Source organism: Melospiza melodia, chromosome 13 (genome assembly GCF_035770615.1).
Source record: "Melospiza melodia melodia isolate bMelMel2 chromosome 13, bMelMel2.pri, whole genome shotgun sequence".
NCBI lineage: Eukaryota > Metazoa > Chordata > Aves > Passeriformes > Passerellidae > Melospiza > Melospiza melodia.
Genome location: NC_086206.1, coordinates 19,161,155 through 19,185,285, shown reverse-complemented (window position 1 = coordinate 19,185,285; position 24,131 = coordinate 19,161,155). Strand labels below are relative to the sequence as shown.

At 39.1% G+C, this 24,131-nt stretch overlaps 1 protein-coding gene across 2 annotated transcripts in view; it reads right to left on the bottom strand.

The window, feature by feature from the left end:
• The window catches only part of CDH13 (cadherin 13), a 443,548-nt gene that overhangs the window by 14,138 nt on the left and 405,279 nt on the right, over positions 1 to 24,131 (bottom strand). The window contains exons 11-13 of one of the 2 annotated variants that reach the window (XM_063168108.1): positions 18,329 to 18,471; positions 7,569 to 7,802; positions 5,988 to 6,203 (exon numbers count right to left, since the gene is read on the bottom strand). In XM_063168108.1, the coding sequence (XP_063024178.1) occupies positions 5,988 to 6,203; positions 7,569 to 7,802; positions 18,329 to 18,471 (593 nt within the window). Of the gene's footprint in view, positions 1 to 5,964; positions 6,204 to 7,568; positions 7,803 to 18,328; positions 18,472 to 24,131 lie in introns of those variants that run through there. The other variant, XM_063168107.1, reaches the window with a different exon arrangement.

The following is a 24,131-nucleotide window of genomic DNA, read 5'->3' as shown; positions in this document are numbered from 1 at the left end:
TAGCCAAGGATAGACATAGTGAAAAGAAACAAACATCTCACAATGTACAGTGACCATTAATGGCAGGAAAAAATACTTCAACTGGTCATGTATTCAGTGCCAGTTTTTAATCATGGGCCACTCCAGAGCAATCCTGACCATAACTATCTGAAATTCAATATTTATGCGGCTTTAAGAAGTTGTTCAGAGAAGAAACACAAAATATTATGTCCCAACAATTACTGTGGAGCACTGTTGAGAAAATGAAAACATAAAAAGCGTTCACTTGAATTCCCAGCACTAAATGGGCCATCAAACCAATCTCTCTGAATGTCCCTTTCATCCTCCAGAATGACCATCAGCAATAACACTGCAGCTCCTGGGGAAGGAGCTGCGTTTGCTCCCTTCTGCATTCCAAACACACATCTCCCAAACCGCCCCCTCTGCTCACCTCTGCTCTCCCGCATCGTGTTTGGATGGTTTCAAATGTGTGCAAAATGCCATTTCCCACCTAATTGACTCCATCAAATGCAGTGTTATTGAGCACATTTCAATATGCTGATGTGTAATTTGGGGGCATTTCTATTTGTCTTGTCTGGTGTACAAACATCCTGTCCCCAATTATGGACGTCCATATGGATTTCTGGGCCATTTCAAGCCCCATTAATTTTAGGTGGGCTCCCAAACTGCACAATATGTTGCAGGACTGGAAAAAACCTGCAGTGAAATCAGAAGAATGGACACAGCTCTGTGTTAAAATTGAGATTCAAATCAAGGCTGGCTCAAATTGAAGCAGTCTCTTAACCTCAAACCATCCTTTCCTTAGAAATCAACCCAAATAAAAATGGTGTTTTTCTCATACAGACACTTGAGAAAGCATCTATTTCAGTGATATTTAGCTGCAAAAACAATAATATTAATGTGGACCAAAGCATCTGTAAAAAGGCAGTGAGTGATAGTGGATATTGCTGCTGTTGTTTGGTTTGGGAGGTGAGATTTACATCACTGGAACTCACTAAATATCAGCAATCTCCGATTTCTTGGAGAGCAAAATTTAGGTGATATTTTAGGTACCTACATGGTTGTGGTCTAGCAAGAGAAGGCAACTCAAATTAGAGCAGTGCAAAAATAAATAAAATCCAAATAACCCCCTCAATAAAGCACCTTTCACAGCAAAACTCTCCAATTTTAATAGTTTCTGCAATTCTAGCCAAAATAGGGATATTCGATTTCTCAGAAATGGGAAAATATATCTTGCAGACTTCCTTAATCTTTTTAATTAAACTGATTTTTTAAAAATTATTTAAAAATAAACTGCTCTGAAAAGTAGAAAATTGCTGTAGAAGATTGAAGTGTGCTAAAACAACCTAAAATATAAAAAGAGAACAACCAAACCCAACCAACAAAACAAAGAAACAAGAAGTGTTGGTTTTAGCAAATTCACCTATTGGGAACCCTTCCTCTGGAACTGCATGGAACAGGGATGAACTTTTTCCTTTTTTTCTTGGGAAAACCCAAAAACTCTGCTGGAAAAAACCCAATTGTTGAGTCCTGAAGGAAAAAAAAAAAACAACCTGACAGTTTAAAACTCAGCCAAGAAATTCAAAATAAAGGCTGAAAAGTGGGAATGTGCAGGTAACAAATCTGCAGAGGGAACGGAAAGAGCAGTGACCTGAAAGGTCTGTTCCATTTGGAGCCTGCTCTGATTTGTCTCATTCTGGTGCCTTTCAGGAATGCTCTGTTTCACTTTTCAGCCATTTGATGCTCCTGCACAAATAACACGGGGTAAACAAGAGATACAGGGGCTGCTGTGGCTTTGAAAAATGAGCTGGGCGAGAGATAACACGGCAGGATTAACTCTGCCTGTCCTGATCCATGGAAATTCAAACCCACCAGCTTCATGTAATTCATTTTTTTTTACATTTTTTGGGGTGTTTTTTGGGTATTTTTTTGTTTTGTTTTGTAGTTGTTTAATAATAAACACATCATTTTCAAGGGATAAAAAAAGTCACCTGTATTTTCTCTATTGGCCCCGTACCTTTATTCCTCAAATCAGAAAAAAACCCCCAATATAGAGAGGGACAGCCAACACTAAATAGGGAAAGTTTGTGGAAATTACTAGGAAATTAAATTCAAGGGCATCTCTAAGGCTTTTTTTTGCAATTGCAACACAGATATCTGTGCCAGTCTCTGTTTTTCAAACACACCTGAGGCCTTTCACCCTGACTTTAAGAAATTAATTGCAATGTAGAGACCTCCAGCTTATTTAATTTCTTTAAGGCAGCACTTCCCCCTTGTCTGGCACCTCACTTTCTGTTCAGAATAATGGAAGTTTTCACTTATTTCAGCTTAAGTCAACTTGCAGCTTTGTAGTCCATTGGTCAGGTGAACAAAATAAAGCTTCTTATTCATGGTCGATAGTAAAAAAAGACAAAAAATTGGGTTTTTTCAACATGAAGTTCAAATCCCAGTCTTTTTATAACAAGGAAATTTAAGTACAATATTAGTGACACAACCATTGTGCCTTTTATTCCCTTCATTCCACACATTTGAATCTAACGTGGTCTTTTATGTTGGTAGAATATAAAAGAAGATATGAAATGCAATTACCATTCTATGATTATGCAATTAAGTGAAATAGTTATTATAAAATCAAAAGCCCAGAATCCAAATACCCCTTTAAATACTAATAATACTATCAATAATTTGTAATAGATCTAAAGCTTAGTTCTGCCAGCCACGGTGGTTCTTTCTCAGTATCCCACAGGGCTTGGGGCAGATTTTGTGCACAAATATGCACAAATTTGTTTTTGGCTTGTTTTGCTTTGTCCTCTCTCACCCTTGTGGGATGCTGTAGATGCTGAGGAGCCTGTTTGTGATTCTGGTGGTGAGGATCCCTTTTGTGGCTGAGTTCTGAGCAGAGCAGGGTTGGCTGTGTCACCTGGAATCACTGCAGCACTCAGGGACAATCCCAGAGCAGCCCCAGACACGCTCAGACAGATTTTCTCTTTCCTCACTCACTCTCTTCATCCAAGAACTGATTGCTGCTGCTCCCTCCCTGACCAGGAACCCAGGATGGTTTTTTCATGTTTTTTCCCCTCAATCTGAACTACTAAAATCTGAATTTTGTCTGAACATTCGGTGCTTTCTTGTCTCCAGTAATGGCAAGGAAAAGCTGACAGAGGACAAAATGTCACCACATGGAGTCTCATCTTAAACACAGAGTCTGCTTTAATGACAAGTGACAATATCCTTTCCAATATTTGTCACCATTACCTGTTGTAACTTTGGAAACTCCTCTGCCTGTCCTCTCTCCATCATTCCAGCTTGACCTCAGTAAAATTAGGTTAAACACAAAACATACAAAGATGCTCCAATTAACTTTGTGTTCATCATCTTTTAATCCCACCTCATTGTTTTGTTGTGCAAATCTGCTTATATATTTTGGCATCTCATATTTTCTATTTCTGGCTGCCAGGAACTCCTAATTTTTTCTTGTTCCAGCTCTGTCTCCCTTCCCAGGGGCTTCTGGGCAAGTGTGCAGTCTGTATCCCATTATCCCTCAATATAGTGAGCACAGTAGGAAGTCTCCAGAATGGGAGGAACTGCTGGGTTTTGCATCCATTTCAGTTTTAATCAGGCTCTTCACTTGTGTGCTCAGACACTTCAGAAATCTGCCACATCTGACTTCTTTCATGATTTACTGAGGAGGCACATATTCTAAGTATAGCTAATAATTGCACCATTTAAATGATAATACCAAGATGTTTTCCACAGGAAAGATATTCATGCAGGGCTCTTTCACCACGAGCAGCTCTTGCACAGGGCTATCTATCCTCACACCAGATGTCAAATACAAAAAGAAATACTTTGGCATGAGTTACAAAGTTCATTTGACTGAAGGATTTACCTCCCAGGAACAAGAGCCTCATAAAATACAAACACTGGGAGCAAAGTCAGCCACGTAAGGGCTTTTGCTAAAATTAAACCCATAACTTGCCACTAGAAATGGGACGTTTCATCTGTTCAATAAGCACTAAAGTTCTCTTTGTTTTTATGGCATCATAATCTTTGATTACTCTGATAAATATTTGGACTATACAAAACATTGCAATGGAGCTAATCACAGTTATAAAAAATCTGTGTGTGGAAATGAGTTGGGAACGGGGCGATGGCAGCACATTTCAGAGGAGTTCAAACACAGAACCACATTATTTTAGCTGGCTCCCAGCCCCTTTCCTTTCTGTCTCTGTGCAGTGCACACCTGAGCAGAATGCTCAGGGCAGTTGTGGTGTTTGCTGGCTTTGCACAGACATGGATGGGAACGGTTCCAGAGGTGGAACAGCCATGGAATACCCTTGGGATGCCCTTGGGGTGTGTTCCACCCACAGCTGAGCTGGACAAGACCTGTAGCCAACAAGAGCAACTCAAAAAGTGCTTTCCAATACTTACAACTGGTTTTATAATTCAACCTAAGGAAAATGATCAGGCTTCTTGGTGGGGGCTGTAAAGAACCAACATGAAAATGGCAACTTCCCAAAGCACAAAGCTTTTCTCTACCCCTTTGTATTCTGAGCAGATGAATTAATGTAAATAAAGCTCAAGTGCAAATCACATCAGATAAGAAAGCAATTCCAGTGGTGAAAGTCACGCCTAGTGTAGCAGCAGCAACATTTATGAAGTGGCAACAGGAATATATTTGAATCAATGGGCTGCACATTTATATCACTGCTGCAATGGTGTCACACCCTGTCAAATATTTTTAACTTATTACCCCTAACAGCTCAAGTTTGCAGTTGGTTCCAGCAGACTGAGCCCAGCCCAGCTGAACCAGAGCCAAAACAGATCCTGTAGATGTCACTGATTGAGACTAAGAACAGGAATTTGCACTTAGCATTTATACAGTCCTTTTCATCTTCAAAGAGCATCACAAACATCAGCTGCTAGCAGCTCACAACGACCTTCATGCCAAGCTTTTGGGATAAAAGGGGAAGGAAACAGGGCAGGATGTGTGCTCAAGCACACAGCAAGCCTCAGGTGCAGAAGGGATCCCTGCCTCGACCTCTCCCTGCCTCGTGGCACATTTTATCTCCTGGAGAATCCAAGGCCTTTCACCACGGCTCGGGTTTTAAGCCACTTTACAATATATTCTGTTAATAGAAGATGAAGGTAACAGTCCTGAAATAACAGATTTACTGTCATAGTTGTGGGATACAGCTATTCCTTTGGATAGGAATTCAAAACTAACACTGCATCAAAAAGTTTGCTGGCAGCTGTCACAGGACTACCCAGGGACATGTCCTGTTTAAATTTGTGCATTCCATGGCATTGAGTTCTTACTTTTGAATCATTCTGGGATTTTTTTTTCCCACTTTCAAGTCAAGCTTTCCAAATGAGATTTACAAAATTCCTTTCTCATAAAGAGCAGAAATTCCTTTTACCTGGCAGTTTTCTCTGCCCTCCAAGCCAGCCTGGCCATTTGATTATCAGCTCTGGGTGGTTCTAAGCCCAGAATCTCAAATAGGTTCCTCCTGTTCCAGTCACTTGCACATTTTATGTGCAGGAACAGATTGAAGCAGACAGGCCTCGTTTTCCTGGTGACCCAGAGCAGCCATTGTTACAGGAACACCTTTAATCTCCTCTTTCTGGGCTTGAATTGAATTCAAGTGGGGAGAGATGAAAGCAAGCATTGCACAAATCTGCTGCTACAGCTGGTACCTCTCAGTTTATCATATGGTAGCTCTGGTTCCCTTTGATTCCTCTTAGAATTATTGCTTCTACTTCTTAATTTGACAATCAGACATCCATTTATATATATATATATATTTTGATTATGAAAAATCCCTCTTCCCCCCCATCTTTTCTCACTCATGGGAAAAGAACCCAAAATTCCAGCATTATGATATCAATCTGTGAATTTAACTCCTCCCCTGGAGGGTTTTCTGATACAGGGTACAAATGAGCAGAAAAACAACATTTCATTACTTAGAGCTGAGCAAAAGACTTACAAAATAAACTGAGGAGTGAAAGGAGGATTAGGGTCAGGCTGATGTGGAGAGCATCACTGGCACTGCAGTCCATTTTGGATTTCTTGCAGGTACACACTTGTAATCTCAGTTCTGTGGTGTTGGTCAGAGGAGGTTTCCCAGAATCTGTCACTGAGATGGGGATGTTGTAATTGGCCTTTTTCAGGTTCTGCAGCAGGATCACCTGGGCATGGGTATCTGCAAAGGATGAGGGCACAATTAACCAAATTGCTTGGGAGAGTGAAGGATTCTGCAAGCAACATCAGACATGCCAGTCAGTCATGGAAATCAAGATGAAAATGAGAATACTCTAAGAAAAAAAAAACCAAAATAATTGAATTGGAAGGAAAAGAGAGTCCTGAAATTCTTTCATGGCTGAAATCTAATTACAAACTTATTCCAAACCCCACCAAAAGAAAGACTTGTAAGAACCCCTTTTATTTAAATACATTATTTGGTCTGTCAATTATTGGCAGAAGTTGCCCGTGCAAGCTAATATCTAATGAAATGCATTTGGGGGCATGTCACCCCCAAAATGACAAAAAGAAATAATAAATTTACTTGCCAAAGGAAAAATAACCCTTCTTGCTGGGAAATACAGGGAAAAACTGCTGAAACACAGGGAAGGGAAGGGAAGGGAAGGGAAGGGAAGGGAAGGGAAGGGAAGGGAAGGGAAGGGAAGGGAAGGGAAGGGAAGGGAAGGGAAGGGAAGGGAAGGGAAGGGAAGGGAAGGGAAGGGAAGGGAAGGGAAGGGAAATAAAGCTCTTTACAAATCCACAGATCTTCTCCACCTGGAGAACTGAGGCCACAGCAGCTCCTGGCACCCAGGTGGGTGTGATAATTCTTTCAGATGTGACAAAGGGGTGGTTTGATGTTTGGAGAATAGCCAAGAGAACAGCTTTTTCCTCCAGCCAGTACAGCCATCACATCAATCTCTAGATATTTCTAAAGCTATGACATGAATTTAAAAATTGGAGAGTGGCAGAGAAAAGTAAAACATTCCAGAAAAGAAACAAGAATAATTACATTATGAAGAAATGTTGTACTTTGTGTCCACAATTTGACACACAAACCTTCTGCAGTCTCATGATCCTCTTACCAATTCTGCAAGGTTGCAGTGCATTGGGAGATTTTATTTGTGAAGAGTTTAAATACTTAAAATTAGGAAGTTTTTCAATTGCATTGCTAAAGCCCATGCAAAACCTCCATGCTGTCCTACTGCAAAGCCTTGTGCACCTTGTATAAATCAATTGGGTGGCATGAGATGCAGTAATCTTCACAAAACTATCAGTTATTAATAGCCCCTGATTAATGCAAAATAGAGGGAAGAAAATTCAGCCAATACAAGAGATTAATGCAAAAGTTCAGCCAACACAAAAAGAGAAGGAGTTTCAGGTTTCAGAAGAGAAGGAGTTTCAGGGTAAAGCAGCAGCTTTAGGTATTTCCATCCTACAAAACTTTCATTCAAAACCCCTCCTAAATTCCCCCAGTGCCTCAGGGAGAGTGCCCTGGGATGGAAAATTGGGAAGAATAAATACACAAAAATCCAAGTTCCAGCCTTACTGTTGAGCCTGTTGATTCTCCACAACTTCTCTGGGCCGGATTGCTTGCTGAGCTCAAATTTGAATGGGTCTGTGTTGGGATGAAGGTCTTTGTCTGATGCTCCTAGAACCACTACCCTGAGATCTTTTGCATCATCACAAACTTTTGCCAGTGTTGGATAAAGGGATGGGACATTGTCATTGACATCCTCCAAGGTGATGTGCAAAGTTCCTGTGCCCGTAGCAGGAGGGTTACCTAGAGGAAAAAAACAAACATCTGTTTATTAAATCACATTTCCATAAACTCTTGCTCCTATTTGCACCTGCAGGCTTGCAAAGCTGAAATAATTTTTTATTGTTCTTACCTCTTTTATATGGAAATTATTGCTTAAAAAACCTGATGAGTCACTCTTGTAAATTCATTGCTGATTTTCAGAATGAAGCCTGTCTGATTCTCTACAGTATGGAAAATTATTCTAAGGAAACCTCTGGGAGAGGAATATTTTGAAGTTAAAATGAGAGTAGGACATGAATAGATACCTGGAACAGAATCTGTTCATCAGCACATACTGAGAGAAACATACTGGGAACCATCCCCCAGATAGATAGCACAGTGTTCAAAGAATGAAGAATAAGAAGTGAGAGGAAAAGGAGAGAGGAATCAGGAGCTGAGGCGGTGCCCAGAAGCAGAACAGCACCAGATCCTCCCCACCAGCCCTGAGGGCCACGAGCAGCTCTGTCACAGCTCTGAAACCTGCCAGAGCAGCCCTGGGCAGTGAGCTGGGTTATTCACCCTGAGCTTTAAACCGTGCAGAGTGATTGCCAGCCTGCCCTGGGAGCCAGCTGCAGAGTGAGCCCGTTGTGTGCTCACCCTGCAGGGCTCAGAGCCAGGCTGGCAGGGACAAACCAGCCCCGGTGGCTCTGGGGGAGCTGGGCAGGCTGAGTTTGCCCGCTCCTGAGGGGAGCAGCACCTCATCTCCAGGGCTGAGCCAGCCACACACTGCCTGCAGCTCAGCCGCTCCTTTGGCGCCTTGGGAAAATCACCTCAGAGCTTTCTGAGTGCACATTTTGTCCTTTACTGTGCCTGGCACTGAAATGCTGCACTCATGGGTTGTTTATTCCTTTTTTTTTTTTTTTTTCTGGTTCAGCACAGGGAAGTGTGATCCCTGCACTTCCCTGAGCAGAACAGTCTTACAAGTTGTGAGTTCTACAGAGCTCTACAACAAGGCAAAAATGGAGTTGTATCTCTTTCATTATAGGGTTTCTTTAGGATAAACTGTTTATTTAAGAAATGACACCTAAATAATTTATATTTTAAACCTAATAACTAACTACTTGACACTCACAATGTGGACTTTTTTATTTAAACTATTCAAACCTATGAGAAAGAAGGTGAAGAAGAAGGTAAATACGAAGGATCAGTCTCTACTTTTAAACTCCTATTTTGTTTTATGTATAATACTATATTCTAAAACTTTAAAGTTTTCTACTATGTGATATTACACACTTCAATTCAAACTACACACTCATAATAGTTTTATTATTTAATTTTACAATTTCTTTATGGCTTTAGGTCAAATGCAGTAGGGGATCAGTGTCTGTCAGTACAGAAAGTCTAAAATTCTCAGTGACCAGGTGTCACAGACATCTTTTATGAAAAATCCTTTCCTTAAGATTTTTCCTCCTGAGAAGCTGGGAGGCCTCAGGAACAAAATGCAAACAATGATTATCTGCTGCTGTGGAATGCAACAGGTGCATCTGGGATTGGTCTCATTTAGTTGTTTTTAATTAATGGCCAATCACAGTCAGCTGGCTCAGACAGACAGCCTGAGACAGAGCCTTTGTTATCATTCTTTCTTTTTCTATTCATAGCCAGCCTTCTGATGAAATCCTTTCTTCTATTCTTTTAGTATTAGTTTTAATATAATATCTATCATAAAATAATAAATCAAGCCTTCTGAAACCTGGAGTCAGATCCTCATCCCTTCCCTCATCCTCAGACCCCTGTGAACACGGTCCCAACCCACACAAACCCTTCCCAGATGGATTTGGGGGCTGCAGTTAACCCCTGCAGCACCAGGGCAGGGTCCCACAGCATTTCCAGCTCAGCCCTTCAGCACAGCCCACAGCAGCCCCACAACCCAGGCTTTTCAAAGGAAACCCACAGCACATTGTAATAAACTGAATTACTGCTGTGCTGGGAGAGCATCCCAAGGCAGAAACAAGCACCCCATGGTCTGGATCTGATAAACTGCTGCCTGCAGCAGAATGCAATTAGTCCTTTCAATAACAAATGTTACTGATGGTGACACTTCATCTGTTTCCTGCGAGCAGAAATGCATCACAAAGGCTGAATGTTCATCCTTCTCCAGCCCTGCCCTCCCTTCTCATCTCACACTTTGTCATCAGAAGGGTTAGGCTTGAGTTCTTTTCAATGAAAAAGAAACTATTTTTCACTTTTTATTGGACTAATTGAATTTACAGAAAGACTCCCATACGTTTTTTGTTCTTGATATATTATTAAGTAAAGTCATACTGCAGAATGGATGAAAAGACATTCTGGTATTTGAAATATGATCATAAAAGCCAGCCTTTCATGCACTTAATTAAACTGCTGTCTTTAATTTTGAATGCATTATTTCCACACTGGACTGATAATGTCTTATGCACTGCCCTTCTTATCTTTCTCTGAAGTCAGTAATATTAAAATCTGCCTTTTGAAATGAAGAAGCCAACAGATTTATGGATGTCCTGCTACTTTGTCACACACAGATATGGCTGTGTTCTCCCTGCTGCGCAAATGTTTCACTCTTTGTATGGTTCAGAACTTGGGCAAATATTACAGATAAAAAAAAAGAGTGAAAGGAAATTGCTTCTGTCCATTTCAATGACTTATTCTCTGCTTGGTTTATTTATAATGATTTAAACAAAAATCTTTCATTGATTTATGAAGACCTCCAAAAGAAAAGCAAGCAAATGTCAGGGTCATAAACTGGAGCTTGTTAACACACGTCATAAAAATGTAACACGAAATGAATCAAGCAAAAATGGCCACAACTCATCCATTGGGAATATGTGACTTTCATAAATTTGATGGTATTATGCTGTCGAAATAATTTAAAATCCCATGATCTCCAGACGCCTTTGATTTTGAAAGGAAAGTTAGCCATAGAATATTTTCATTCTGAAGTAAAACTGTTAATTTGCATTACCAAACCTTGAGAGCAGAATTAATGAGCAGAGCAGGACCTAAAGGGTCCAACAATCCTGGGGAGAAGCTTTTCCAGCGAGCCGTGATCCCAATTGCCACTGAGCAGAACTGGCCATCCCTCCTGAGGATGAACATTTAAATATTTGGGTGCCTTTCGAGCCCAAATAGAGAAAGAAAGAGAGAATTCCAAACTCCCAGAAGTGGCACATCTGGGAATATACCATGGCCATCATAGGAGTGAAACAGCATCACTGGTTTGGGTAAAAGCTGCTGAAACAGAGATTGAAGGATGGAGAATTTCACAGTGAAACAAAGTGGAAACTTGGTGGTGAAGTGAGTCTCCAATGCAAGGGGCTGTAACCAGGAAATGTGGATTTTAAACTGGATTTTACTGCTGCCAGCATAAATGACCATGTTGCTACCACCAGTTGAAAAAATTAGTTTGAAAATAAGTGTTATAGAAAAAGATACTTTGTTTACTTTTAATGATTGAATCCTAATGAAAAGATGCACAGAATAATATCAGAATTATTAAAGTCACACAAATTACACACTGCTCCTCAAACAAGAACAGTGCTTCTCATGCTTTCTGGTGATGCTGCTCTGAGAACCTAAACACAAATTTCTGTCTCATCCCTCACATTGGGAGACACCAAAATCTGGAAGTGCTGCTCACACAACTGCTCTACTCAAACCATGTGCTGATATTTTGTCCCTAATTCCCCATCAATTAAAATTTCCTGTGCATTTTCCATCTATATTAACATATAGATGATTTGTAAAACATATAAAATAAAAATATAAAATAAAAATATTATTAAATATATATCATAAATATATTATTAAATATAGATATTGAATATATAAAGTGAAATATAAAATATATAAAAGAAAAAATTTATATTGTATATTTATCTATAATACATAAAAATATATTATCTATAGTAAATATATAAAAATATAGTAAATATAATATATAACATAAAGTAAATATAATATATAATATATAATATATAATATATAATATATAATATATAATATATAATATATAATATATAATATATAATATATAATATGTAATATATAATGTGTAATATATAACATATAATATATAAGTAAATATAATCAAAAAGAAATATAATATAGGAAATGTATAATGAATATATAAATATGTATTATATATTTTATATATAATATATAATACATAATGTATATTTATATATTCATTAAAAATGAATATATATGTATTATATATTTTATATACTATATATAGTAAATATAGAATATATATTATATATTCTATACTTCTTATATAATATATATTATATACTACATACTATATATAGTAAATATAGAATATATTTATTTAAAATATATAAATAAATAAATATTTATATATATCTATATATAGTTTATATATATTATTATATATTATAATAGAAGTTTATAATATATTTTATTTATATTATAATATGAGTTTATATATGTATAAATTTAGATATAATCTATGAAATAGATATTATATAAATTATATATAAAATATATAAAATAAAATAAAATAAAATAATTATAAAATAAAAAATATCTGCATGTTTAAAAAATATCAGGACACCTGTAATGTTGTTGGCTTCTTCTAAAGTTCCAACCCTTCATTTATCCCCTCAAATAAAACATGCAGCTCCTGTTTGTGAGTAATTACATTTCAGATGAGCCCAGCTCTCTCAGCATCTCCAATTGCTATGACATCTGCCATCCATCTTAAATACTGTTTTCAGCATTCCCATTTCTTTTTCCAATCATGAGTCCATGATGACAAATTAAAACAATATTTTGTGTGCAATTCATATTTTACTGAAATGTAAAATGGCAAGAAAAGGATGAGTCTTCAATTTATTTTCTCTTCTCAATTAATACAGCAATTAAGATAAGGGGTATAAAACTGGCTTAATTGGGTTGCCATGGTAACTAATTGCCTGATTTCTTCAAAAATAGCGTGGTTTAGGTGGAATCAATCTGTGGTAATTTAATTATGTGCATCATGGAGAGAGGAGACAGGTTAGATACATGTCAGGAGAAGTTCTAATTGCACAGTGCCACAATTCTCTTTGTTATCCAGCTTTTCCTGGGTGCTGTGTGTTACTGCTCATCACACAGAGGACAGAATAAAAAGTTTTCTTTCCAATGATTAGCAGTGCCAAGACATGCACAATAAATTGGATTCAGGATTGCTTGGGTTCAGCTGCTCCTTGGAAACACAGGAAAAAGTGAGGAAAAACTAGACCCTGATTCACCATTTCTTCCTTTTGCTCAGGAAAAGTGAGGCAGCGCCACAGCTCACGAGTGCAGCTGCCCACAGCAAAGTCCAAGTTGCCTTTTGCTTAAACTGCCAGTGTAGCTCAAGGCAAACCCTGAACTCACAACTAAAATGACTTCTAATGATACTTATTTCTTTGTTTAATGCAGCTGAAGTTCTATTCCCAAATTTTGCCTCAGTAGCTCCCTGGTGACAGGAACGACAGGGAGGGAATGTGGAATGCTCACACTGCATCAGACTCACTGGGAGAATATTTCTCTTTAGGTGGGACCCCACTGGGATGGCATCCAACCACCCCAAAAAAAGTGGAATCCAACCTCACTTTGCATTTAACCCAACCAGCAAGATTAGGGTGTCTTTATTTGTCACCAGGTGACAAATAATGGACAACACAGCTGGGTTTTCTATGGGTCAAGCAACCAAAAACACCCAAAGATTTTATTTTTAAAGAGATAGAAAAAGGCTACACAATGGGATATTAATTGCACCAAAAAAAAAGAGTGATTCTTGTATAAATAAGATAAATCTGAGGATAAATTATTATTCATTCCTCTAAAAGGAAATGGAGAAATGAATTTTATCTTTTAAAGATTTCACAGATTTTCCAGGTATTTTTCAGCTTCACCTCCAGCCATGGTTTCCTCCTCCCTCACTTTTTCTAGATTGTGACTCAAACTCTCAGAATACAGAAAAAAAAAAAAAAAGACCTTTCCTGGAGTTTCTAGCATGGGTGAATGAGATAAACATGCAGGTGCTGTGCTTTGTGATCCTCATCCCAAATTCAGTGAGCAATGGGCTCTGCAGGATGGCACCACAGAGCACATTTGGAAGCTCTGTTCCACACAGGTTTCTCAAACCCAGATGATTTCTCCTCTCATGGAATGAGCAAAATCCCTTTTGGCAGAAAAGCTCCCAATAATGCTGTGATGCTGCATTGGGTTCAGGGACTGGAGTGCCAAATAAAATGATCACCATTGTTGGCACTTTTGTTAATTTAATGAAACCTCTAATGTTTCCCAAGTTTGCATATACCTGAATTTGCCCCATTATCAGCTCATTCTCAGATTAAACACAGTTCATGACACTTTAATGTGTTAACTCTGCTGCATGGTATTTCCTACCAGGGTTTAATTTCTTCTTTAATAGGCCAGAGACTCTGTGGTCACACAGGTCTTCAATAAAAAGTTTTCAAATTCTAAAGACACTAAGTTGACCTTTTACTGAAATCAAATGTACTGAGAAAATTGGGATATTTCTTCCAAAAAGTCCTTTTTAAAGTGTAATGCACCCCTATAAAAGGTCAAAATTTATTATCAATAAATTAAGAGTGTTTCCATCAAATTTGCTGTTACACATTGTTTCAAGTGTGTTTGGGAAGATACAGGAACTGTTTGGATCAGGAATAACATAATTCATACTTTACCACCTTTAGCTGCAGTTAATTTGATAATGCTGAGAAATAATATCATAAAGGTCAGAAAGAATCTCATAAAGAGCCAGCTTATTTCCTGCAGTGGAGTGACTCCATTTTCTGTGTCCCTTTCATTGTTCCTGTCCTACTGGTAAAGTGATATCCCCAAAAAAGATAAAGATGTGACAGGTTTATACAAAGAAACACCAAGCACAAAGCTCCAGGTTTTACTTGTGACAGAAATATCCAACTCTTTACAGATAAAAAAAAAAAAAATAAAATGCCCTGGCACTTGCTCCCTGCACTGAAGTGTAATAACTAGGAGTCAGATGGAACTGGTGATAGATTCTCCACTGACATCAGCAAAAGGGGATGGAAAAAGGAGAAAGGAGAAAGGAGAAAGGAAAAAGGAAGAAGGAAAAAGGATCACTGTGGGGTTTGTTTGCAGCTGTCTGCACTCCTCCCCCAGGACAGCACTCAAATAAATGTAAGGTTATTTTATAAAGGGGTGAGCATGGAACACAGGGGGACAACAGAACTTTTTCTGTAAGCAGGTAAATGCTATGAACTCCAATTAATATTTGTATTTATGTTTTAGAATATGGCTCGTGCACTTCAGCAATGCCTAAGGCACAAGGTTCTGTATGATTTTAGATTTATTCACGATAAATTCTGTTAAAGATGATCACACATCTTGCAGTGCCTGGGAGCTGCTGTGTGTGCCAGTTCCCAGTGCTGGGCAGTGCCCTGGGCATCACCTGAGCTCTCTGGATTTCCAGGACAGGGAAGGAAAGCCTGATAAAATCAACTTTCCCATTGCCTGTGCCATCTCAGATTTGACTGAGATGAGCTGAGAGGCCAAAGGAAATAAAAACCTTCACTGAATGCTTTTGCAAAAAGAGTTTCTGCTAAAGTATTTCTTTTTTCCTCTCCTTCCTTTTTACCAAAAGTCAGTTAGCCCAAGCAAATGACTTGCTCTATTGGAAATGCCTCTAAATTTTCACTTTATTACCCTGTTTCATTTGGCAGTTCTTAATCCTGCTCTTGGCTGCCCTCTCACTGAGAAGTCCCAGGCATTTTCACTGGCATTAGACAGGCTCCACTTATTAACCTGAAGAGAGAGGTCTGCAGCCCATGGACAATGCTGCTCTAAGGAGGTGCAGATAGTCTGTTCAATCAGTTCAATCTGATTTTTTCCCCCTTTTCAGTTAACACAACCTTCTTTTAGAGTCCCAAAGTAATTCTGTATTCATTTCATAGCATTTTCCCACAATTTGGTTTCTCATCTATTGCAATATTTCAAGTTGGACATTAGCTCTGATGGCTGCAGAGATAAAGTGGTTTCCCAGCAGTGCTAGATCACAGTGCCAGCCTGGAAACAAATTTGGGAACACTTCCCAGGGATGCTGTCTGTCCCAACTGTCCCTGAGGGGCAAGGCAGAGCCCAACCTGTTGAGATCAACCCCCAGACCTCCCTGGCTGCTTTAGCCAGAGTCATTCATCCAGGCCAGCAGGAAATTTTCCCACTTCCCAGCCCATCTCTAAGTTGAATTTGCTCCCCAAGCTGCCTGGTAATTAATGCAGAGGTGATGCAGGGCACAAGGTTAATATCAGCTAATTAAGTTCTGCTGTTTATTCCCACTGCCACGTGTGGCAGGGCTGCTGATGGCAGGGAAAGATCATTATTAACCCCTTAGCATGACAGTCCTGAGTGCACACGTGTGGTTTGTGATCATTGCATTCACAGGAGTCAATAATGCTGGAGAAGATGAACTCCTGCACTGACAGAGTCACAAATAAACACAATTACAGGGGCTGCAATCAGGTGCTGCCTCAGAATCCCAAGTGAGCAGGATTCCTTTGCTCTGCTGTCCAGCACAGCTTCCCTTTCTCTCATTTATCCACAATAGAAACAAAAAAATATCTGAGAATTAAAAGCAGTGAAGTTCTGGGTTTAGAATAAACGAGCAAGGCCTAAGTTGTACATAAAGGTATCCCCCAAAATCCACATTACTCAGGCTGGTTCCCACAGCCAAGAACACTCATGTCCTTTCTCCATCTATTCTCTGTGACAATATCTGACTTCACCTTTAAAACACAACTTTGTCCTTTGGGTAACCCCTCAGTAATATCCCAAATTTTTACTTTCATGGTGAGATGACATTTCCCAGTGCACCTGATTTTGAGATGCATTAAAAAAGAAAAAAATCCAATAGCAAGCAAAAGACAGAAATATGTTTAGTGCTACATTTTCCCCAGAAATTTCCTAAGGAAAATATGTATATTAATATATAAGTAAATCATCTCCTCAGCAGATTTTTTTTTTTTTCTCTTATACTTAAGGCGATATTTTCTTTCTCCTGTCAGGCCCTGCAAATGTTCCCTGAGTCATGTGCTTGCAAAAATGTAGAATTACTCCCTTAAAAAGAGCATTTTACAATTCATCACCAGGGCTAAACCAGCTGCAGCTGTGAAAAAGTGTTAGCATATTAGCTGTTATATTACAGGCAAATCTTTTATTTATTTTGTGCCTTTAGCTCAGGAGATTTGAAACATTCAGGATTTGCTCTTTCTTCCTCTGCTCCAGAGTCACTCTCTGGATTTTCCTTAGATAGCTCAATTTGGATTCTATTTGACAGGAGGAACTTTAGTACACACAATATGCAAAAACTATTCCTTTTTAACAAGGAGTTTAGTTTTTGTTTTTATTGTCACTGTCATTGTAGTGAATAGATTATAATCCAGCATATCAAGGATGAGCTGTTATTGGTATTTAAGTGCCTCAGGCACGCTGACTGCTCAAATATTGTGAAGAAATTAACTCTGATTAGGAAGATTTATTACATTTCCAAGAATGTTTCTAGACTAATTACACCTAGCATTAAGACATCAGTGTAGGGATAAATCTGTAAGGTTTAAAGCTAAATTAAAGCTGTTATAAATTTGTAAGTTTCAAGTTAATTCCTCTTTGCAAGTTTCAAGTTAATTCCTCTTTCTTCTGGTTTCTAAAATGGTCTCTAATACATTTAGGTGGCCACAGAGAAGTGATGCAGAACCTGGTTAATTTTACACGTGTGATGCCTTGTGAGGGCTGAGCTGGAGCAGAGGCTGGGCAGAGCTACAGAATAAAGCAGGGATTTATTAAAAGGATCTCCTCAATGGATCCACCTTGGGCAGCACAAGAGCCCAGCCAGAGCTGCACCCAGGATGAACCAAAATGGTCCCAAAATGAACCCAAGATGACCCAAAACGGTCCCCAAATGAACCCAAGATGAACCAAAATGGCCCCAAAATGAACCAAAATGGTCCCAAAATGAACCCAGGATGAACCAAAATGGTCCCAAAATGAACCCAGGATGAACCAAAATGGCCACAAAATGAACCCAGGATGAACCAAAATGGTCCCAAAATGAACCCAGGATGAACCAAAATGGCCCCAAAATGAACCCAGGATGAACCAAAATGGCCCCAAAATGCTCGAGCGCTCCTGGGGTCTCTCCCTGGGATCAGTTCTGCTCCATTTGCACCTTGCAGTTCATTGTCCCATTCCAGCTTTAGCCCCTGCAGTCCCACCCTGCTTGTTTTTCTCTCTGCAGCCCACGGTGTTTGTGCTCTGGGGCTGAGATTTGGATCATTTGTCCTTGGTGCCCAGCTGGAGCAGGAATTGTTTTGTGTCCCTGCTCTGTGCACAGAGCTCAGCATCCCCTGATGTGAGCCCAGACCCACACACTGAAGCAGCACAGAGTGTGAAAAACAGAAAAGCCAAAACCTGAGGCATCACTTGCAGCGTTCAGAACAGAGCATTTCAAGCAGGAAATTCAGGATTTTGCCTGAGGGGTCACTCACCACTGTCGATGGCCAGGAACAGAGCAGTGTAGACGTTGTTGTGCACGAAGGGAGATTCCCTGTCCAGCACTGCCGTGGTGCCAACGGTGCCGTTGGTGGGGTTGATTTCCAGCCACCCTGCTGGGTCCTTGTACACTGAATACCTGAACAAAAGGGCAGAAGTTGTTAGCAAATTATAGATCTGAACGTCAAAGAAATGCATTGCTGCAAAGGAATCTGTCTGGGCACTCAGTGGCTTCCACAGTGGATCTCTTCATATTGCAAAAACACAATTTAAGCTTGTGCCCTGCCTTGGAGAGAGTTCAGTGTTGTTAGAGGTTGGAGTCAATTCCTTTGGATATATCTATATATATTTGTCCCAAAGTTTAGCAGAGAAATCAATATTTAGGATATTATACAAGACCTGTTTCCTACTGCTGTGTTATACAGCCAGAACACTTCCAACAGCCTCTGCACCCGCACTCACCTCATGAATCCTGTCCCAGGATCCTTTTTCCAGACTCCAAATTCCAGTTGGACTAGAAGCTGTATTTTTAATTCATGTTTGAGAGGTTCTGTTTTCTTTTTTCTTACCATTATTTATTTTGGGTGAGCTGGAAATGCGCTAAATTGTGGGGAATGGTGGCAGAAAGAGTCAGACAATGAATTCACCAGGTCAGGGGGAGGTGGTTACACCCAGCCCTGTTTGCACACTCTTGTTCTGCACTCTGGGATCTGGAGCTTCCTCCTTCTGTTGATTAAATTCAGACATATCCACGTTGCCTCAGTCACAGTTTGGGAATGCTGTCTCCAAGATGCCCCAGTATGAAATTCCCTGGTGTGCTTTTTTCCCTTTAATCAGCACAAATACTCAGCCCCCAAAACCGGAAATGTTTAGAGAGACTGGGGAGTTTACACACCAGGAACTTCCCTGAGCTTGACTGAAGCAATAAATATAAGAATGTTCATGATTAGGGCCTAACTCTATACAAAATTAAATATATTAAGTAAAGAACAATCCAGAGCTGAACTAACTGATACCAATTCCCACTCCAATTAAATGTGTTTATATTTTAAACCAAAACTCCAATCATATAATCAATACCTGGGATAATAACCTGTTTATCTTTTTTGTAGTGAATTGTTATAGGTCATAAACCACCATACAAACTTTTATAGACATTTTAAATTACCAGTAATTGACATGGAACCTGTTATTGTTTAATGAGTCTGTGCCAAGGCAGTGCCTCACAGTGAAAGTGAATTAATCTGAAAGTCCTATGTGATAAAGTTGCAAAAAATAGTTTAAAATATCATTGCAAATATGAGGGAATAAACAAAAACAAGACATTATTGAGGGGTTAAAAAAAGGTAAAATGAAAAAAAATTCCTGCCTCTAACAAAGTTCTGACAGACAGCCCTGCCCAGGCTGCTGCTTTTTACCACAACTTTGCTTCAGGCTTGAAAAATGGAATTTCCTGGGGGCTGCTGAGCCTGACTGTGGTGCACAGGAATATTCAGGCAGAGTGAACATCAAAACTTCAGCATATACAGCCAGGAAAAATTACACACCTTTATGAGCTCTTATGATGTTAAAATAAGTTAAAGAGCAGATCTGGCAACCAGAAACTTTTGGAATTTATGCAAAAAAAAAGAGATAAATAGGGAAAGTAGTTGGCTTATTTATGCTGGCATAAAAAAGTAACTCAGAGTTTCACCACTGGCTTCCCCAGGAGCAGAAATTATCCCCTAGGGAATGTGTGGGAAAGAATCAAAGGAAAGCATTAGTGCACAGTGAGATGTTCCATCAACCCAACACGTCCTTCCTCCTAATAGCCATTTAAACATTAATCAATACCTCAGCTTTATCTCCCACAAAAATGAGTGCCTGCAACAGGAACAATGCAGATCATTTCATTTCACTTCTTTGTTTCTTCTTTTATTGTTGTTTTTATAACTTTGCAACAAAGGTATGCACAGAAATATGGAACAAGGGCAGCCTAAACAATTCCTAGTCTATTGTAAAATTGCAAATTCTCAATTAACCCCGAAACCATTTCAGAAGATTCAACACTTCTAAAGTAATGAGAATGTAAAATGGATTGTATTATCTTCCCTGATTGCTCTACAAAGCACTGTTGGCTGTGCAAATAAAAACCTGGATTGTATAACCTGTGATTTGGCACAGGATATTGTGAAAGTAGCACTTTGTCTTTCCCACCACATTTTTACTTATTGTAAGAGCATATTGCAGCACATTTGATTGGTTTTTGTTCCATTTTTTGAGGGCTCTGCTAGCAAAGGTTTAGAATGGACCCATCATAAAAACCATGATAAAAATAGAAGTTTTGAATGCAAAGATTCACTTCCCACTTTTGACTTGGGTGGGATCTGATTGCACAGCAGCTTTTAAAATCAGACTATTTTTTAGGTGGTTAAACATGAACTTTTCTAGATGTACCTGCTGTACCTCCAGTCCTGAGCACAGTGATGTATCAGATGTACACAGAGCTGTGCTCTCTGCTGTGCCAATTACTCTTTGGTTTGGTTTTATTCTGCTTTGCAGCAGCGCCGCTCATGGAGTTTGTTTCATTTTGGGTTTTTTTTTTCCTTTCACTTTTAAACTGTGCCAACAGCTCCCAGCTCCCAAGGGCTTGTGTGACAAGATGGGAGGGAAAGAGGGTGTGACACATTCTGACTGTGACCTCCTTGCTCTGGGTTCGTGTCCTGGGGTTGTCTCAGCCAGGTATCACAAAGAGAGCAGCAAAAGCAGCTCCTTCAGCCTGGAAATTGTCTGCTCCAATGTTCCAGTGCACACCTGGAACACAGAGCTCCAAAGAGACACAGAGAGGTTGTGGATGCACAGCAGAGGACAAATCAAAATTTGTACTTGGTGCAGAACTAAAATAGAATAGCAGATATATGGAAATTATTTAGAATTTATGAACAGCTTTGCATCAAGGCTGGTTGAAAAATCATGAGGCACCACCCCTGGGAAAAGTTCAGTTTTTTTGGGAGAGGCTGGTGCAGCAATTACAGCACAAATATCACACCCAGAGAAGCAGTGGTGCTTCTCAGAGAAAGATAAAAAACCATCCCAAAATATAAGTGCAACATTAAAAACCTGGATGAGAACTCTATTGTGCTCTACATAGGCATGACATAATGCAGAGTTTTAGAGATCAGCCTGCTTCCCATGGAGCTCCCTCTTCTCCACTGTGCTCTCATTACCTTTTGCCTGCACTAATTAGGGCAGCATATGGCACCAGGAGGAGCAGAAAGGGAACCTTATTGCAGCACAGCAATTCTCCAGCTGAACCACACTCCACACTCATTACTGGGGACACACTGCAGTTTTTCTGCTTTTTGGCCATGAGATAACAAAGGTGTTCCTGCTCCTAGGCTGGGTTAAAAGCTCTGGGGAGGGCAAAAACCATACATATATACACATATACACATATATACATATATACCTATATACATATATACATATATATCTATACAGACATATATATATATACATATATATATATACACATATATACATATATGAAAATAATATATGTATGTATGTATGTATGTATGCTGGGAATGTACATATATATATATATATTTCAATATATATTAATATATAATATATTTAGATATACATATATATATATACGTATAATATATCTAAATATATTATATATTAATATATATTTAGATATATTATACATATATATATATATATATATATATATATATATATATATATATATATATATGTACATTCCCAGCCTTACACAGCTGGCTCTCAAATTCCTGTCCCATGTGAAATTAAAACAATAGCAGCAATTCTCTAATGTATATTATAGTAATGTCACTATGCTGACATTTGATTTTGTAAAGATCATTTTTATACAGTTTCCAAGATTGTGTTGTTTAGGGTTTTTATTTTTCTTGGGTGTTTTTTGGTGTGGTTTTTTTTTTTTTTGGTCGTTGTTTTGGGGGTTTTTGGGTTTGTTTGTTTTTTTTTTTTTTTTGTTTTTAATTTTAAAATGTTTGTGGCATTAAAGCCATTGGAAGAATGCTGTTGGAGCAGTTGGGGTGACATCCCTACCCATGGCAGGGGGGCTGGAATGAGATGATCTTTAAGGGCTCTTCCAACCCAAACCATTCTGTTATTCTATTATTAATTTTTTTTTTTTTCAGATACTAAAAACCAATGTGGATTAATCAAATGCATTAATTACGAGGTGCAGGTGAATATAGAGGCTTGGATTCCATTTATTACTCAGATATAAAACCACTGCCCAGATATAAAAACCCTTCCCAAACAGGGAAGGGTGTGCAGGCTGTGCCTCTCTGCAGTCAAGGTTTGCTCCTGTTTGCATCTGCAGAAAACCATGCACCCATCTCCCCCATCTCAGCTAAAATATTCCTCATCTCAGCTTTGTTTTGTTGGTCACATCAGGGATTTAACAGGCTGGCTTTCATCACAATCCTGAATCTCCAATGATACCATCAAAACAGAATGAAAAATCAGATGAAATTCAGTTTGCAGTCCCCCGCCACTGAGAAATGTCAAATGAGAAAATGGTTGACTAATTAGTTATTTGTGTGGAGAAATAATGGTGTAAACCCCTTGGTAAGCATGAAGAAAGTAACAGGAGAGTCATTGCAACTTGAATAATAAAATAAATCCAATCTCAAAACCAACAACAATTAATCAAATCAAAATAATAAAAGTGTATTAATGAGCTGGTTAAATAAAATGTTCTGGAAATGAAAATATTTTTCATTATTATTGTACAGTCTTTCAAACATTTCTCTGTGCTGAAACCTAATTTTCTCTTTTTCTTTCCTTTGGGGCAAAAAAACCTCAAGAAGCTGAGGTGTAAAAAGAAAAAAAGTAAAAAATCCACAAACTCATTTATGTATGTTTTAATCAGAAGTGATTAGGGCTATGGTTAAATGAAGCCAGAGGCCATAACTATCCGAATTATTCCTAAAGCTAGGGAATAATACACCATATCTGGGACTAACACACTGGTATAATCAGGTTGTTACTGTTAGAATAATTGTCAACACATGCAAATCACTAAAAGTTTTCTCATTGTAGCAATTGTGCCTCCAAAGCTAATCAGCATCAGATGAGCTTCGGGGTCTTTTACAAACTACCCAGAGAAGGATTTTGGCAGCAAAACTCTATCAAAGTTTCTGCTCATCCCTGTTCTTTGTGCCTGTGCTCCCACTGCAAACCCATTTGCTGCCCAAGAACTGCCCTGGTAGCTCTTGAAAAACGGAGAAAGTTTTAAAATCCAGCAGTGAGATGTCAGTATTGAGCACAGCTGGGAAGCAGAGCATTTTCCAGCTTCTCCAGCTCTTTTTTTCCCCTAAGGGATGGGCAGAAAGGAGGCTGGAAGTGGCTTGGGCTGGCAAGTTTTAATTAGTCAGGATCAATAGAGCTCTGCTGGACTGTGGCAAGGATTGCTCTGGCAGCTCCAGGGAGCCCCAGCTGTGCCCTGGATGATAGCAGAGTCCCACAGGAACCCCTGGCCTGGAAACAGCTCCCAAAACAGCTCCCAAAGGGGCAGGGCAGGGCAGAGCAGCACTGTTCACATCCTAATCCTGCAGCAAATATGGATCCAAATGTGCACCCAAGCATATCCCAGCCCTGGATACCCCTGACTCTGGAACTCATCTCTTCAAGAATATTGATCCAAATATGGATCCAAACATACCCAAATATGTACCCAAACACATCCCAGCCCTGGGTGACTCTGGAACTCATCTCTTCAAGAATATGGATCCAAATATGGATCCAAACACACCCAAATGT